The sequence below is a fragment of the Lepidochelys kempii genome, chromosome 20 (assembly GCF_965140265.1).
Source record: "Lepidochelys kempii isolate rLepKem1 chromosome 20, rLepKem1.hap2, whole genome shotgun sequence".
Classification (NCBI taxonomy): Eukaryota; Metazoa; Chordata; order Testudines; family Cheloniidae; genus Lepidochelys; species Lepidochelys kempii.
The window spans coordinates 1,873,663-1,889,806 of record NC_133275.1 but is presented as its reverse complement, the minus strand read 5'-3'; the positions used below and the strand labels follow the sequence as shown (position 1 = coordinate 1,889,806).

Genomic DNA, 16,144 nt, shown 5'->3' with positions numbered 1-16,144 from the left:
CCGGCCCGAGCATGACCGCGGGGGCCAAGCGTACGGTCAGCTGGGGTGAGAACCTGCCACTGACGGACAGGCTCCCAGCTGGTCCCCGGCCGCCCGGCCAAGCTGTTGTTACAGATCTGAGCTCCTCGGGCGGGGCCAGGGCACCCAGCTTGGCAACGCAGCAGGCCGGACAGGCCGGCAGTGGGCAGGAAAGGCAAACCAATGTTAAAGACAAACAGGAATTAAAGAGGACAAACAAGGGCAGGAAAAGAGGAAGTCCCAGGCCGGAGTGGGGGGGCGCTGGCAGGCGAGAGGAGCGGGGGCAGCAGCAGCATGCCCAGTGACGTTCCCCTGGGCGCTCGCTGTCCCTTCTCCAGGTGGGGAACTGACCCGGGGGGCGGGGGGGAGGCTCTCAATCATGCTGGGAACCTCTGAAAATTGAGTAGTTACATTAACAAGCCCCCTCCCTACTTTTCACTGGTGTTCGCCAGTCACAGATGGCCCTGTGCCCTCTCCCTCCTTCATGACCCCCGGGCATAGCAGGTGCTGGGAGCAGCTTGGGCGGCATGGGATGTGAAGTGGTCTGTCGGCAGCTGTAAGTTAGAGCAGCCCCTGGGTCCCCTTTGCTTGCCCCCCCCCAGCTGAGCCTACTGGGGCTGTATCTCTCCAGCCTCTGGCCCCTCCTGAACTCAGCTCCTGCTGGGTTTGCACCAGGACGCAGAAGGAATGGGGGGAAGAGATCATTCTCCTTGGCTGGCATTTGGCCGGGGTGGTGAAGTTTCACCTTGCCCTGAGGGAGGGGGGTTAGGGATGTCTAATGATCAGGCCACCCCTGAAAGCTGGGGGCTGTGAAGGGTCTCAGTGGCTGGTCTCCTGATCATACCCAGAAGAGGTACTGCTCAGACCTTAGCAAGGGGCCTCATTCCTGCACCCCATCTAGCGGGGTTTCCCTAGGCCACAGCCTGGTTGTGACTGGTCGTGGGGATGGGAACACGTGCCCTCCAGCACCTTACACCCCTCCCACCGCATCCCGCAGTGGCCACCACGCAGCCATCCCACGGGATCAATCCTCTGCCACTCTCCAGCCAGGAGTGAGGAACGCCCGGCTCCTGAGCCCCACGCCCGGTTGATCGGGAGGGACCGTGTTAGCTGGCAGACTTCGATTGCGGTGCGATGGCTCTTCAGGGACGGTCAGCGCCAGGCCACCCAGCAGCACCTGCCAAGTCTGGGAACAGGCCCAAATTCTGCTCTTCGGCCTGGTCCACACTCGCAGGTGAGGCTGGTTTGACCATGTCGGTCGGGATGCAGGGGTGCTGCTGGAGCAATTTGTACAGTGGGGGGCTGAGAGTCACTGAATCAAACTGGAAACCCTGTAGAGAGTGGAAACTTCTTCAAGTCAGGGGGTGCTGCAGCCACCCACACCCCTCGTTTCAGCACCTGTCGGGGTGTGAACGAGAGCAGTGTTGCTAAACTGGCCTGACAGCGCAGTTCAAGTGTAACCAAGCCCTTGTTTCCCTGCTGGAAACCCCCTGGGCTTTACCCAGAGGTCGCCCAGGGGCAGAGCTTGTCCCGGGGTCTTTCACTGCTGAATGACTAAGCAGCTGCCCGGGCGCGGGTGCGAGTCTCACCAGGGTGGGGACCTGCGCACCAGGCTGCAGACCCTGGCGTGGTGATGGCTTCCCACTGGACGGATTTTGCTGCAGGCCTCCGCCCTTCCCTTGCGCTGCCGGTTCGCGTTGCTTCCCGGAGGTGGCGCTGCAGCTAAATGTTCCCTTTGCCAGAGGCCCGGGGTGGCCCGTGGGTTGTGGGCACAGACCAGCCCTTTGCAAACTGTGGCAACAGCGTTTGCCCCCCTGCCTTACCCTGCACTGGGCTGGCTCCGTGAGCCCGGCAGGCTGCAGCTCAGCAAAGCACATACCGAGCATTGTTCCTTTACTTCCCCCTGATCTAGTGCTCTGTTCAGCCAGCGCTTTACAAATGACACATGCAGGACTCCCTCGTCCCCGGGACTCAGGGAAATGCAGTCCTCTCTGGTGTCTCACCCCGCGGGTGCGCGCCAGACAAGGCTAGAGCGATAGGGAACCCGCCTGGATTTCAAGTGCGAGGGAGGCCGGCCAGGGGTTTTATTTTACCCACTTTCCAGCTGGAGAAACTGAAGCACAGACAGATGACGAGTAAGATTTTCAAAAGCCCCCCCCATGGCTCAGTAGAAGTGAAGGGAGACGCACCGAGGCCCGGGGACCTGCAGCATGCACGCATCCGACTCAGCACATTGTCCTGACCTGCTCCCCACCCCCCACCACACTGGGTATTATTCACCGTGTTCGGAGGCGGAATTCGAGCTGGTGTTGAAAGAAACCTTTGGATATTGTCCTGAAGGGGTTAGTGCAGCACTGCCTCAGAGCGGCTTTACTGTGTGACATAGGCCCGGCACTGCTGGGAGCTAATGGAGAATCTCCTTCGGCTCACATGGGCGGGAGCTGAGTTTGGGGGCTGGCTGAGCTGAGTTAAGGCTGGCACCTGTCCAGGTCCTGGGAAATCTGTCCGGGGGCTTGGTACCTGCTCCCAGCTCTCCAGTTTCTCAGGTTCCAGTTCACCCCGGACATCCCAGTGTTTCTCACCTCAGAGGTGGCAGCCCTACTCTGAGTTCAGTGACACGCATGAAGCTCTGGGGGTGGGGGGGGAGAGGCTGGCTGCACATCAACCCACAGAACCGCGTGGGGGTTGAACATTCCCTAAGCAGCCAGACCTCTGAGAAAGCTCAGCCCCCTCCCACCAGGGCTCAGTTGCGTGCTCAGCACCCCCCTGCTCAGAGCAGGGGAGTAACCACCTGGTGAGCACCAAGACCTTCAGCCCCCCAGGTCCCGCAGCGTGGGGAGAGAGGGCGCCGGCCTGGGGGGTTGGCATGAAGGAAAGACGAGTCAGAGCTGGGACTGGATTTTGAGCACCCCAAACCATGGAGCGGGGGGCTGGGTTCTGGGGATTGGGTCCATCGCCATTGATAATTAGCCTTGTCCACTTGCAAAGCTTTGCACAGACATGTTCTGTGTCTGTGCAGTGCCCGGGGTCCTGGGCCAGGCCGGAGCTGCCATGCACATCCCATAATAGCCACCGAAGGGAGTGTTTCTAACACCCCAACCCTAGTGGACCTGCAATGGCACAGACCCCCATGCATCTGAAATGCAAACACAGGGGGGACTCACAGGCGCTGCGGCTGCTGCTTCATCTCGGTCCTCTCTCCCCCTCCTTCCATCCCCGGCTTTGCCGCAATGCGGTCTTCGGCTCCACCTCCTCTCCCCTTCACAGAGCCCACGTCTGCAGCGACCCCCTCCCCCACGGTGGGTAGCCACAAGGAGCCAGTCCCGAGCCGCGCCCCTGCTCCGTGGCTGCTTTGCCAACGGGCCGAGCGAGCCGCGAGGTGGCAACGAGCCAGAGGCACGTCCTGTGCGTCTGGCTCTGGGACTCGTCCCACGCTAGGGTTGCTAGTGCTGGGTGGGGCCCTGTAGCATGAGCCCTTCGGTTCCCCAGGACAGCACTGGACTCCCCCTCACTGCCCCCACCCCAGAGAGATCTGTGGGGCCTGGTGGGGGCATCATCCGGCCTCTTGCACTGGCTTGTGCCAGGGCTCGGTTTGGTGCTTGGCTTCTCGCTGCCTCAGTTCCCGGTGTCCAGATCCCAGGTCAAAGGGTCTTTAATCCGCCCTCCTTGGCTGGGTGGGGTCATGGCGGTGTGTGGGGATGGCCGAGGGGTGAGCAGTCGGTGGGGGCAGGTGACGTGCTTTGCAGGGGAGTTGCCTGAACTGGAAACCCAGAGCCATGCTCCCCGCCCCCCGCTGCTCTCCCTGGCTTCCCAGCCAGACCCCAGCACCAAGGCTGGAGCCCGGCTCCCTGAGACGTTTCTGTGTCACCGTCACGTCGGTATCTGCCTGGATCAGAAGTGCTGGAAACCGTCTGCGAAAGGAGACATGGAGCGAAGGCACGTGGGGCTCCTCCGCCAGGAAATGGCTCATCCCCAGCGTGTGGGGCGCAGGGCTCAGGCAAGGGGCATCCCTAGGCCAGCCGGCCGGTTTCTCCCCACCTGGCCTCGCCATCAGCCGCCTGAGTGACAGGGCGTTACCCAGGCTGCTGGCCCCAGCTGCCAGAAGCTCTCCCCACAGGCCACGGAGGCCCCCCAGCTCAGCGATAGCCCCCCGCCGGCCGGACAGCCCAGCCCAGCTGCCAGGCAGAACCACCCTGGGGGGAAGGACGAGAGGGGCAGTGGGTGGATCCCCCTGGGGAGGGGAGCAACTGTCAACGTGTGGGCCTGGGAGATCCGGGAGCAGCCAGCTGGCCCACAGACCCCTCCCAAACCGCGGGCGCCTCCTCCCTGCCGCAGGGCCTGGGGCGGGGCGGGCGAGACAGACAGAGGGAGCGGGAGAGGGGGACGCAGGGGAGGGAGCTGGGCCGCTTTTTTCTGCAGCTGCACGGCCCCTTTGTCCAGCCTTTGTGAGGGGACCAGGAACAGCCTGGTATGAAACCAGAGCAACTGGGGCATGGCCGGACGTGGGCGGGGGGGGGTCTCCCTCCTGCTCAGGCCCATCCCTGATGTCAGCGGATCTGCCAGCTCCCCTCCTGTGGGGGGGGGGAGGGGTCGGGCGAGACCCTCCCCGATTGTCCCCTGTCGTGCAATGCCGGGGGGCCAGTGGGAAATGTGTTTCTGACAGGCTCTATGAAGGTGGAGGAGGGGATCTGAGACCTTTCCAACGGCCCCTCCCGATTTCTGCTGCATCGAGGGACCCAGGTCCAACCCAGCTCGAACCTCGCAGCGTGGCTAGGGCCGGGCAATGGGTTTATTGGGGTCCCAGCAGCCCATGCGCTAACCGTCCGTGTCTGCCTGGACCCGTGGCTCCCCAGCCCAGCTCGCTGCTGTACTGACCTCTCCCCGTGCTCTGCGTCAGCCTCCCAGCACTCCAGCCAGGCAGGGAGGGGTTAGCCCTGGTCTCAGAGCGGGGCCTGGGGGACAGAGACCTGAGCCCACGCCAGCGCCCAGCCCGCTCGCCCGCCCTTCCTGAGACTTGGCAGCCTTGTGAGCTGGTTTAGGGACGTGGCTCAAACATGGTTAGTTCCTGCGGCCAGGCCCAGAGCTGAGTTTTAACCCGACCAACCCTGCAAGGTCCAAGCCGGGCATGTGGCTCTGGGCCGCACGCGGTGCAAGGCTGAGCTGCGTTTTCACTGAGTAGAAATGAGGGTGCAGCCAGGACCTAAAAGGCCTTTTGAGGCTGGCACACAAACCCTGTGTCTCCCCTGACACTGGGCTCTGCCCCCAAACCAGATCTACCCACGCTTTTCCTCTGCAATGCTCTCTCATCCAGCACACGGGGAGAGCGGGCCGTGCCCCGGAAAGGGAGGGGAGACGCACAAATCTCCTTTGCCCGGCTCTCCTGCTCCTCTCCTGAAAGCGCAAGGCATTTTCCAAAGAGTGGTGCCACAAAAGTGCCACAACTCCCTTTCAAACCCCACGGGGAAACTGAGGCACAGTGAGAGGAAGTGATTTGCCCAAGTGAGTCACTGGCAGAGTTGGGACTAGAGCCTAGAACGCAGATGGCCAGTCTTCTGCTCTACCCACTGCACAGCCTTGCTCCCAAAAGAAGACAGCTCTGGTTTTGCGTTGCTATTGTGAACTATAATTTTCAAGGCATTTAGCTCCACCCCGAAAGCTCCTTTGGGTTAAAGAGAGGCCGGTGGAGACCCTGCCTTTCCCGGAGCCCCAACCGTGTGAACAGCCGCCTTGGCAAACAATAGTTGTCAAGCACAGGAGCCTTTCCCAGTGTGGTTGTTGCTGATATGGCTGTCGCATGGTTTCACAGTCTGCCATGGAGCAAGATACATTTAACACCTATGCTGGCCAAAACCATGCACTCGGTGACCCACAGATAGGTCTCTCTGGGGATAGCTAGCTAGATAAGCACTGGATGGTTTTTCAGGAGGAACAGGAACGCAGGAACTGCCATACTAGACCAGACCAGGGGAATAACATACACTGATTTTAAAGATAAGCATAAGAATGATTAAAACACACTGCAAGTTAACGGCTTGTCAGATGAATTGGTTGATATCTGTTTAGTAATTGGGAAATAGTCAGATCTCATTACCGTTATTTATTATTCATAGGAATACTTTTCCGGGGGTTTCCAAATGCGATGTGTTTTTTTACCCTGCATCCAGTGGTGACGAGCCTTTTGGTTTAGACTCAGCGACAAACGAATCGCTTTTGCTTCTCAAATTGTGTGAAGAAACATGTGCCCCCCTTGGCTGAGACCTGCCAGCCAAGTGACCAGCTCAGGCCTGATCCAGCCCCATCGGGGGCTTTCCATTGACTTCAGTGGGATTTGGAGCAGGAAGGGCTGGCCAAAGCTGAATCTGAGCCCTGGGCAATAGCACGATCCGCTGCATGCCCAGAAACCACAGCCTCACACACGCGCCTCTCTGATTGCAACGCATCCATCTCCATGTGCACACAGCCGGTACGCGCACACACAGGTTCAACACCCCTGCTAAGCAGAGCAAAGGGGCAAAGGGTCCCATCTGCCTTTGCTGTGACCGGCATGTTTAAAGGATACAAAGGGCTTGACTCATTCTGCTGAGATCCACCAATGGGCTGCTGGCCCAGCTGCTGCAGCCCCGCCCCAAGCTGCTGGGGCACAAAGCAGCTTCCTTCCCCGAAGCCTTTCTTATTGTAGACATGCATTTCCTCCCCATAGTTCCCCTCCTTCATCTCCTTCTGCATTGATTCACTTTGGGAGAATTGTTCCATTCTGCACCATTTCATTAGCTCAGAGGGCCGGGGCAGCTGCCAGCAGAACTAACCCGGCTAAGTGCAATTTACAGGAGTCCTGTTCCCCATTCTTCTCCTGCCCCCCCCGTTAGCCCTGACCCATGCTGTTCCTTTCCCCTCACTAGCCTGTGGCTTTTCCTGCTGTGTCTTCAGGCTGCACATGAGCAGGGCGGGGATGATCTGGCTAAGCCTCCGTGCAGAGTGACAGTCCTTCTATTGCCCTGCTAGCCAAGGATCCCGAAGCACTTCACCCTCCCCACCGCAGGGCAGGCAGGAGGTTTACTCCCATTTCACAGAAGGCAAAACAGAGGCATGGTGTTACCCAGCAAGCCAGAGCTGGGAGTGGGACCCAGGAGTTCATAGAATCATAGAATATCAGGGTTGGAAGAGACCTCAGGAGGTCATCTAGTCCAACTCCCTGCTCAAAGCAGGACCAACCCCAACTAAATCAGAGTTCCTGACTCTGTGCCTCACACTCTGGCCAAGGCCCCTCCGTATCAGGGGACTGCAGCCTGCCCTAGCTTGGGTGGTCTAACAGGTCTTTGCCATCTCTGTGTGGGTAGGAAGGAGGTGGCCTAGTAGGATGGGCATTGGCCTGGCCTGGGAGTCAAGGGGGTGCCATTCCTTGCTGAGTTCTGCCAAGTGCCTCAGCTCCCCAGGGGGGACAATCCTTCCCGGACTCAGGATAAAAATCCACCAGTGAGGCATGCAGGTAATACTGTGACGAAGGCCATACAAGTGCCGAGATAGCCGGGTCCTCAGGTCCCATCTACACTGCAAGAAATCACCAGGTTTAAACCCAAGTGGGGTTCAGCTATGTTCTAACTTGAATTTTCCCCGGCTAGGTGGACAGGCACAGACCACGTTATAAACATGCTGGGGAGGGGGATCGGAGTTCTGATGGTTCCAGTACATGGTTAGGGCACGTTTAATTGCTTTTTTCCTGTCCACACAAGCGGGAGAGGTGGGAGGGGAATCCAAACACATGCGCACACCAGCTGGGCCACAAACGAGTTCCACACAGGTTTAAACACGGTGTGTTTTGTGAGTCTCTGCTGGCATCCCGAGCAGCTGCTCTGCCCCCTGAGGCCCACACAGATGGGCTGCCCCCCATCCCCCACCTACATCTCTCCGACGTTTGCTTTCTGGCTGGGACGCCGCGGGGGTGTCTGTCCTGGGGTTCATCACAGAGACTGCTTGCATCTGGCTGGAACATGTGTGTGAGAGACAGGAACATTGGCCCAGCCGTGGGGTCCTGGATCCGGCAGCTGGAAAATCTGATGCTCTTGAAGCTGCACATCTGGATGTGGGAAAACAAGAGAGAGAGGAATTGCCGAGCTGGAGTTTGTGGAAGGCCCTGCCCTCCGCCAGGGCCGCTGCACAGAAGGGAGCCCGGACAATCTCTGCATTGGGCTTTAATATGCGGGTGGTGGTGGGATTCGTTCGTCCCTTGAAGGCTGAGCCAGCCTGGTCCATGCTCCTGGACCTGCAGCCAGGGGCGCCCGCCTCCCCTGGGCCAGGGGCGATTGGCCTGGCTCGTACCCATGGGAAAACGAGCTTGTCTGTGCTCTCTGCAGGGTCCGGATGGAGAGATGATACCTCCACCCCCACAAGGAATCAGGACACCTCCCTATCTATTGTGGCTGAGCCTGGGCACCTCCTGGTTCCCACCTCTCCATTTTACTTCCCTGCCCATTTAGCAGGAACCTGGCTCCATCCACCGTTCCTGTCACTGCCTCCCCAAACTCACCAATTCTGGAGACATTCTGTCCCGCATCCTTCTCCACCAGGGCCGGGGGATCCTCCCTTGTTCTGGGAGGGAGTCCCCCTGCGTTTCCAAGGGGCACCTGAGTGCTGGACCCACAGTTACACCCTTGCCACACCAAGCTCTTGGTACCTGCTGGGTGGGCCTGGGATTTGGGGGGTGTTTGCAGAGGGAGCTCAAGGAATAGCAGTGGGAGGAGCCCCATGAAACAGGAGGAAGCTGGGAGGGGGGGAGGTTCCCCCCTACCGTGTTATTTGTTTTGTTTTTTATTTATTTTAAATGTTTTCAGTCAGCCAAACAAAGAAAATTGCTGCGTTTGCAGACCAAGAAAGCAGGCGGCTGGGACAGTGCCGGGCACACACCAGCGTCATGCAGTGGGGGTGCAAGATGGGGCTAAGGACTAGGCCCATGGGCAAGGGCTTTGGGTCTCTGTGCTGAGAGACAAGGAAGCGGGAGGGTGTCAACCGCCAGCCCTCCCCAGAAAGCGGCAAGTGAGACAAGGGTGGGGGGAAGAGCTGGATGCCGCTGAGGGGGTTTGAGCTGCAGGTTTGCTCTCCCGCGAGCCACCCAGCCAGGGCTGGTGCTGGATGCAAAGGAGCCACCCCGGGGGGATGCAGCATGCATGCAGATGGGTGTCCTCGCTGCACTGCGCAGAGCTTATCAGAGAACCCCCCTTGGGGAGAAGGGAGCTGACAATTTAGTGCATGCAGGTGGCCGGGATCTTCCCACCAGAGCTAGGGGCTCTCCCGGGTCTGGACATCTGCATTGGTAGGTGGTTTAAGAGACTAAAAGACACAAAGGATTTTTCTGAGGAGCCCAAACCTCAGCCCAAGCTCCAGACACCTGGGAAGCGGAAAGCTGGGTCCCGCTCTCTAATGGAACAAACAAGAACCTTAGACCCTGATCCAAATTTGCTGGCCCGGGCCCCTCTCTGTGCATACTGCTCTGGCTCCTGGCTCAGCAGATTCCCCCCAGGGAATAATCCAGGAGAAGGGGAAGGTGGCGGTTGGCCGGTTGGAGCCACCAAGACTGGGGATCTCTGCTCCCTGTCTCACCCCATCAGCACGGCCCTGGGGAGGGGCAGCGGCACCCACAGCTGTCCGAACTTTGCACACCGCGCTCAGCAGTGCCAGGGCAGGGCCGCCCCGAGAGGGGGGCAAAAGGGGCAGTTTGCCTGGGGCCCCTGTGGGAGGGCACCCAAACTGGGCGGCATTACGACCTGGCACACTGGGTTACCACACCACTGGCTGCCATTCAGCCCATGGCGGAGGGGAAGCCGGGTCAGACTGGAGGGGCGCGGTGCTACGTTCAAGGGAGAGCTGCGCGTACCCCATGGAAAAGTTCTGGGGTGCAAGGACTCAGGGAACACGGGCACTGGGATGATCTTAATCCGAATCCTGAGTGCCGCTCGATCTGTCTTCCCCCATGAAAAGGCAGGAGAGGGGAAGATCCCCCACTGTCACGTAACCAATGCAGCCACCACCGCTCTCTATCCCCCAAAGCCGGCCGTAGGGCTCCTGGCCAGACCCAGCTGCACAGAGCAGGCTTTCCCAGCCACTTGCCCCATCTCTGTCCCGCAGGACCAGGAGCTCAGTTCTGGGGGTCGTTTGGTGAGGCTGGTACCTGCTGGGAGCCGACAGAGACACGCACGCCCTGCCTCATGTAACCCCGGGCCACCCTGCAGCCAGGGATCCCGCTAGCCTGGGGCCAGATTGAAGCCAGCAACCGAGGGTGAAAGGCTCTGTACCCCAGTCCAGCCCTGAGCCAGCCAGACCCCACTCCCCAGCGCCGGTGGGACCAGCGCTAACTGGTGCATTGCACCGGGTCTGCGAGTGGCACTCTGGAGGAACTGCTGGGGTTTGGGGCTCCCCTACACCGACAGCAGCCTGTCCTTGCTGTGTAACTCCCCTGCACTGCTTGTGTGTTCGCTGCGGGGCGGTTGTGGGGGTAACAGGCTCCGAACGGCCCTGGACGCTTTCCTCAGACGGGTTTTATCTTTGCCCCTCTGGCGCTGACCCTGCGCCTGCAAACACAGCCGGGGAGGCCAGGCAACAGTCGCTAGGGAGCTGCTGGTTGCTACCAACAATACACAAAATGCAGCCGGAAAGGAAGCTTGTTCTGTCTCGTGGAGATGTTGGGCCAAGGGGACTGTCCAGGGGACACGGCGGGGCCGGGGGAACCATCCAGGGGACACAGCGGGGCCGGGGAAACGTCCAGGGGGCATGGCGGGGCCGGGGAGCCGTCCAGGGGGCACGGCGGGGCCGGGGGAACGTCCAGGGGGCACGGCGGGGCCGGGGGAACCGTCCAGGGGACACAGCGGGGCCGGGGAAACGTCCAGGGGGCATGGCGGGGCCGGGGAACCGTCCAGGGGGCACGGCGGGGCCGGGGGAACGTCCAGGGGGCACGGCGGGGCCGGGGGAACCGTCCAGGGGACACGGCGGGGCCGGGGGAACGTCCAGGGGGCATGGCGGGGCCGGGGGAATGTCCAGGGGACACGGCGGGGCCGGGGGAACGTCCAGGGGGCACGGCGGGGCCGGGGGAACCGTCCAGGGGACACAGCAGGGCCGGGGGAACGTCCAGGGGGCACGGCGGGGCCAGGGGAACGTCCAGGGGGCATGGCGGGGCCGGGGGAATGTCCAGGGGACACGGCGGGGCCGGGGGAACGTCCAGGGGGCACGGCGGGGCCGGGGGAACCGTCCAGGGGACACAGCGGGGCCGGGGAAACGTCCAGGGGGCATGGCGGGGCCGGGGAACCGTCCAGGGGGCACGGCGGGGCCGGGGGAACGTCCAGGGGGCACGGCGGGGCCGGGGGAACCGTCCAGGGGACACGGCGGGGCCGGGGGAACGTCCAGGGGGCATGGCGGGGCCGGGGGAATGTCCAGGGGACACGGCGGGGCCGGGGGAACGTCCAGGGGGCACGGCGGGGCCGGGGGAACCGTCCAGGGGACACAGCAGGGCCGGGGGAACGTCCAGGGGGCACGGCGGGGCCAGGGGAACGTCCAGGGGGCATGGCGGGGCCGGGGGAATGTCCAGGGGACACGGCGGGGCCGGGGGAACGTCCAGGGGGCACGGCGGGGCCGGGGGAACCGTCCAGGGGACACAGCAGGGCCGGGGGAACGTCCAGGGGGCACGGCGGGGCCAGGGGAACGTCCAGGGGGCATGGCGGGGCCGGGGGAATGTCCAGGGGACACGGCGGGGCCGGGGGAACGTCCAGGGGGCACAGCGGGGCCGGGGGAACCATCCAGGGGACACATGGGTTCTTCCATGTTCCTCCTCCTCAGGATACAACTCGAAGGTTCCCAGTGGTCTCTCTGGGGCCCAGGAGGCTGCCTGTACAGCTCAGTCTCTTTCAGAGGCCAGGGGCCCCGTCCGCCCTCTCCAGCTCGGAGAGCCCAGAGGAAGGAGGTTGGGGAAAGAGAGAGGGCCATGGAGCCAGTCATCTATGCTCTACAGATCTGGCATGGTCGGGAGAAGCCGGAGGCCCCAGTGCCAGAGCATCGTGTGCTTCTGTTCTGCAAGGCCAAAGGCGAGGAAAGCAGCGAGGCACGGGCTCAGGAGAACGGCAAGTGCTCCCCACGGGACACAAGAGAAGACACTTCTCCGGGACTCTAACAACACTTTGGAGAGGCGCTCCGAGGGCCTGGAACCCGGGGGGGGCCCCGGATCCAGTGCCAGATGGGAGAGTCAGAGCTGCCTCCTGGTCATGGGTATCGCTCCAGGCCAAGGCCAACAGAACAGCTCGTCCCTGACTGCTCCAGTCAATGAGATTAGAAACTCCCATTCTTCCTTTATCCCCAGCAAAGGTACAAGCCAGACTGCCATTGTCTTGTTCAGCCTACCTTGGGAGGCTCCCTCCCCCAGCAGGGAAAGGGGATTCAGTCCCCATGGCTCATTCAGCCCTGGCCTCTCTGCTGAGACTGCCAGCAAAGGGGCTGGTCACTGCTAACTGAGATGTGGACACCTGACCAACGGGAGCTGGACTGAGATCCACCAAACTCACTGCACACAGGCCATTGCTCGAGTCACTGCTGACCTGCCACGAGGACTGGGGTTGTGCGTGCGTGCGTGCGAGCCAGTGTGTGTGTGCTGGTGTGTGTGTGTAAAAGTGGCTGTGCAGATGGGCTGGAGAGCTGTGAGTATAACTGGGCCTTTATTTCTGAGCGTGGCTTTGTCTGGGTGTCATGATGAGCACCTGTCTGTCTGTCTATGCCTCAGATGGGTCTCTAACGTCCCAGCTGTGACGAAGTGGGACTGTTCTTAATGTTTCCTCTGAATAGTGTGAGTGTGCCTCAGTTTCCCCTAGGCAGTTCTTAAGTATCTAGGGGGTGGGATAAGGGTGTATGGTCCTTGCAGAGTCTGGAGGGCAGGTGTGTGCAGGGGTCTGGACACAAAGAAGGGCCGATACCCTGTTTCCTGGCAACCGATGGCCTGGGCCCTTCCCCCCTGCAAGGTGAGAGCTAAAGGGTTGGAGAACAAAGGAATCAGGTGACCTCCTGGCCCGGGAAAGGGACAAAGCCCAGCGGAGGAGGGGCTGGAGGGAGTTTCAGTTTGGGGCTGGCCAGGGATGAGGAGTGAAGTGCAGACGTGGTTGTCTGGCTCACTGCCCCCCAAAATGGACCCGGCTGAGGGGTCCTGTTCTCTGCACCCACAAGCTCTGTGTTAGACCATGTTCCTGTCGTCTAATAAACCTTCTGTTTTACTGGCTGGCTGAGAGTCCCGTCTGACTGTGAAGTTGGGGGGCAGGACCCTCTGGCTGCCCCAGGACCCTGCCTGGGCGGACTGGCTGTGGGAAGCGCACGGAGGGGCAGAGGATGCTGAAGGCTCCGAGGTCAGACTCAGGAAGGTGGAGCCGGGTGAGCTGTGTGTCCTGCAGACAGGCTGCTCCCCGAGAGGAGACTCCCCAGAGTCCTGCCTGGCTTCCTGGGGAGCAGTTCCCGAGCATCGCCCGGGGACCCCGTGACACCAGCGTTCCCGGACAGAAACAGCGCTACCATCTCAGACCGGAGCTGTGCTACCCCTGGAAGACCCACTCCTGGCTCTGGCTGGCGTTCGAATGACATCAGTCCCACGGAGCTTGCTTGGTCGGAATGTGGGTGCCATGGACCCCGCACTCGGCTCTCCACTGCAGCAGCCTGGATTCGTCTCCTTCCTCCTCCTCCAGGCCTCTCGGCTTTAGCTCCTGTGACACCAGCATGCAGGAGAAATGCAGCCTCAGCTCTCTCTGATGGGGGTGGGGCTGAGAAAGGGACCAGGCCCAGGAAAGTGTCTTGAGAAATAATGTGACACCCCCTCCCCCCCGCCAAGAAAAGAAACCCCCTGGATCTGGCCTTTCTTATTAACATCTGAATGTCAGCCAGCCAGGGGGGACAATAGCGTTGGGGGGGGGCCCTCCCTGTTTCCCCAGCTGTCTCACTGTCTCTCTTTTCTATTCTCCCCGCTCCCTATCCCCTCTCCTCTCTCTCCCCCTCCCAGGACAGCTTTCCTGGGGCCCAGTCATATGACTTGCTAGGTGATAAAGGGAGACCAGATGCCACCAGGGATTCCTGTTCCGTCTCCTAGCAACTGAACAACCCGTTGCCTAGCAGCAGATGAGCAGGGCTCTGTCTTACATACCTAATTAGACAGCAAGCATCTCTGGGGCTCCTGTCTCCTTGGGATGGAGCCATCAATTTTATTCCACAGCACACTGGACCCGCTCCTGGGGACACTTCATTGATTTCTCTGCTGCACCCACAGAGCCTTTACCTCTTCCTGTAATCACAGCCCGCTGCCCTTCCCCAGCACCTTTCACCCAGGATCTGAAGATGCTTCACAGACTTCAATGAATCCAGTCTCACAGCTCCCCTGTTAAAGGAATGAGTGGTATAAATGCCACATTACAGATGGGGAAACCGAGGCACGAAGTAATGAGGCGATTCACAGAAAGTCACCGTGCGGGGCTGAGGACAGAGCCCAGGAGTCCCAGCTCTTTGCTGTAACCACTAGTCCTTCCTTCCTCCTAGTGCACGGAAAGGAACCTGGGAGTCCTGATGCCCAGACCCCTGCTCTAACTCTCACCTGAAAGATGGCACTGTGGGCCATAGCACAGCACCCCCTAAACTGCCATGGGGATGAAGCCGTGCCAGCTGCCTTGCGTGAGGCTGGCGCGGGGCCAGATCTTGTGGGGAGGGTTCTGAGTGTGCTGAGATACAGTGCCATCCAGCCCTATGTGGGTGGTGCCCCGTGCCCCGAAAGAGACACACACACACACCCCGGGACACACAGCACTGCTGGAAAAGTCACAGTGCAGCACTACAGAGATACGAACCCGGGCAGAGCGTGGCCTGTTCTGAAAGGGAAGCTGGGCATGGCGGGTGGACAGCAGGGCATTCCAGCTTTCCATGAAAGGCGCTAAGAGCCGGCTGTCTGCTCCAGCCTCAAAACCCTGGTTAGCCCACACCTGACCCACCCTTGGCTTCTATTTCCAGCCGCCGTGCTCTGCCCTGGCCTGATCCTAAGCAGGGATAAGCAGCGTGGTGCTGCTCGAGCTCATGTGAGAGCAGATGGTTTGGGGAGGGGGCAGGAGAGAGCAGCGCTGAGGGCACACAGGGGCCGAGCACCTGGCCTCCTCACCCAGCAGGAGTAGGGCAAGTTGCTCCTGAAACCCAGGCTGAAAGCATGGGGCCGGATTCCTCAGCTGGCTTCGGCGGGTGACCTCAGGGAGGAGCGCGGCCTGCGGTTTCTTACTGTTTCCTCCGACCAGAAGAAAATGATGCAGGGACTGAAACACAAGCTCCAAGGACGGAACACTGGAAAGAGGGGAGGAGTAGCCACTGTCGCGACGGCCCAGTCGGCTTCCTTGGACATTTCACGGCCAGCGTTAATTTAGGCAAGTTCTGCCTCTGTGCTGAGCTCACAGCGGACTGTTCGGCAGCCCAGCTCCTGCCACAACCAGGCTGCCAAGGAGCCAGGACAGGAGAGAGGAACCAGGCGGCTGTACAGAAGCGTGGAGAGCTGGGGGGTTGCTGGGAGATGGAGGGAACTGCATGTTGAAATGCACTTGATTGTTTCCTACCTAGATTTTTCCCAAATAGGGGATGATCTGGGATCATAATGCTTTGCCCTTACAGAGCACCTTCCACCCCAGGTCTTAAAGTGCATTGCAGACATTAAGGAATTAACCCTCACAGCCCTCTGGGAAGTGGGTCTTTATATTACCCACCATTGTGCAGCTGGAGAAATGGAGGTTCAGATGGGCTCGTTAACTTGCCCCAGGTGACACCACCGTGCCTCGCACAGGGAACAGAGCCCAGGCCTCTTGATCCTCAGTTCTATGCCTTAATCAATGGCATAGAACTCCCACCCTCAATACAGCCACCCTGTTCCCCCCACCTGCCCCGCCCCACCTCACCTCTCTGGGTCATAAAGGTAGGTTACCGTCACTGGTGTAACTGCCCCCGTGCAAACCCCTAGTGTAGACGGGGGCTTGCTATTTTCACTGGTGCCACTACAACAATAGCTGGAACCAGGGCAGATTCCTGACAGGTGTAAATTGACACATGCCGAGGATCTGCCCCCAGGTGTAGCTAAGGCCATAGATTAGAGTAA

General features: G+C 60.6%; 1 protein-coding gene across 3 annotated transcripts; it reads right to left on the bottom strand.

Annotated features, from left to right (window-relative positions):
- Positions 1-6,102: 6,102 nt before the first annotated feature.
- On the bottom strand, positions 6,103-15,856 carry LOC140900869 (uncharacterized). 3 transcript variants are annotated; one of them, XR_012155737.1, is made up of 4 exons: positions 15,170-15,856; positions 14,171-14,401; positions 8,543-13,736; positions 6,103-8,092 (listed from the first exon to the last, which is right to left on the bottom strand). XR_012155737.1 is itself a non-coding variant. In XM_073318787.1 (3 exons), the coding sequence occupies exon 3, from the start codon at positions 11,995-11,997 to the stop codon at positions 10,549-10,551; it is 1,449 nt and encodes a 482-aa protein (XP_073174888.1). In that variant the 5' UTR covers positions 11,998-13,736; positions 14,171-14,401; positions 15,157-15,856; the 3' UTR covers positions 6,103-10,548. The 3 variants fall into 3 exon arrangements, 2 of the variants coding, with proteins under 2 accessions (XP_073174888.1, XP_073174889.1); XM_073318787.1 differs by having other exon boundaries at positions 6,103-13,736; positions 15,157-15,856; XM_073318788.1 differs by having other exon boundaries at positions 6,103-13,736.
- Between the last annotated feature and the right edge of the window lie 288 nt (positions 15,857-16,144).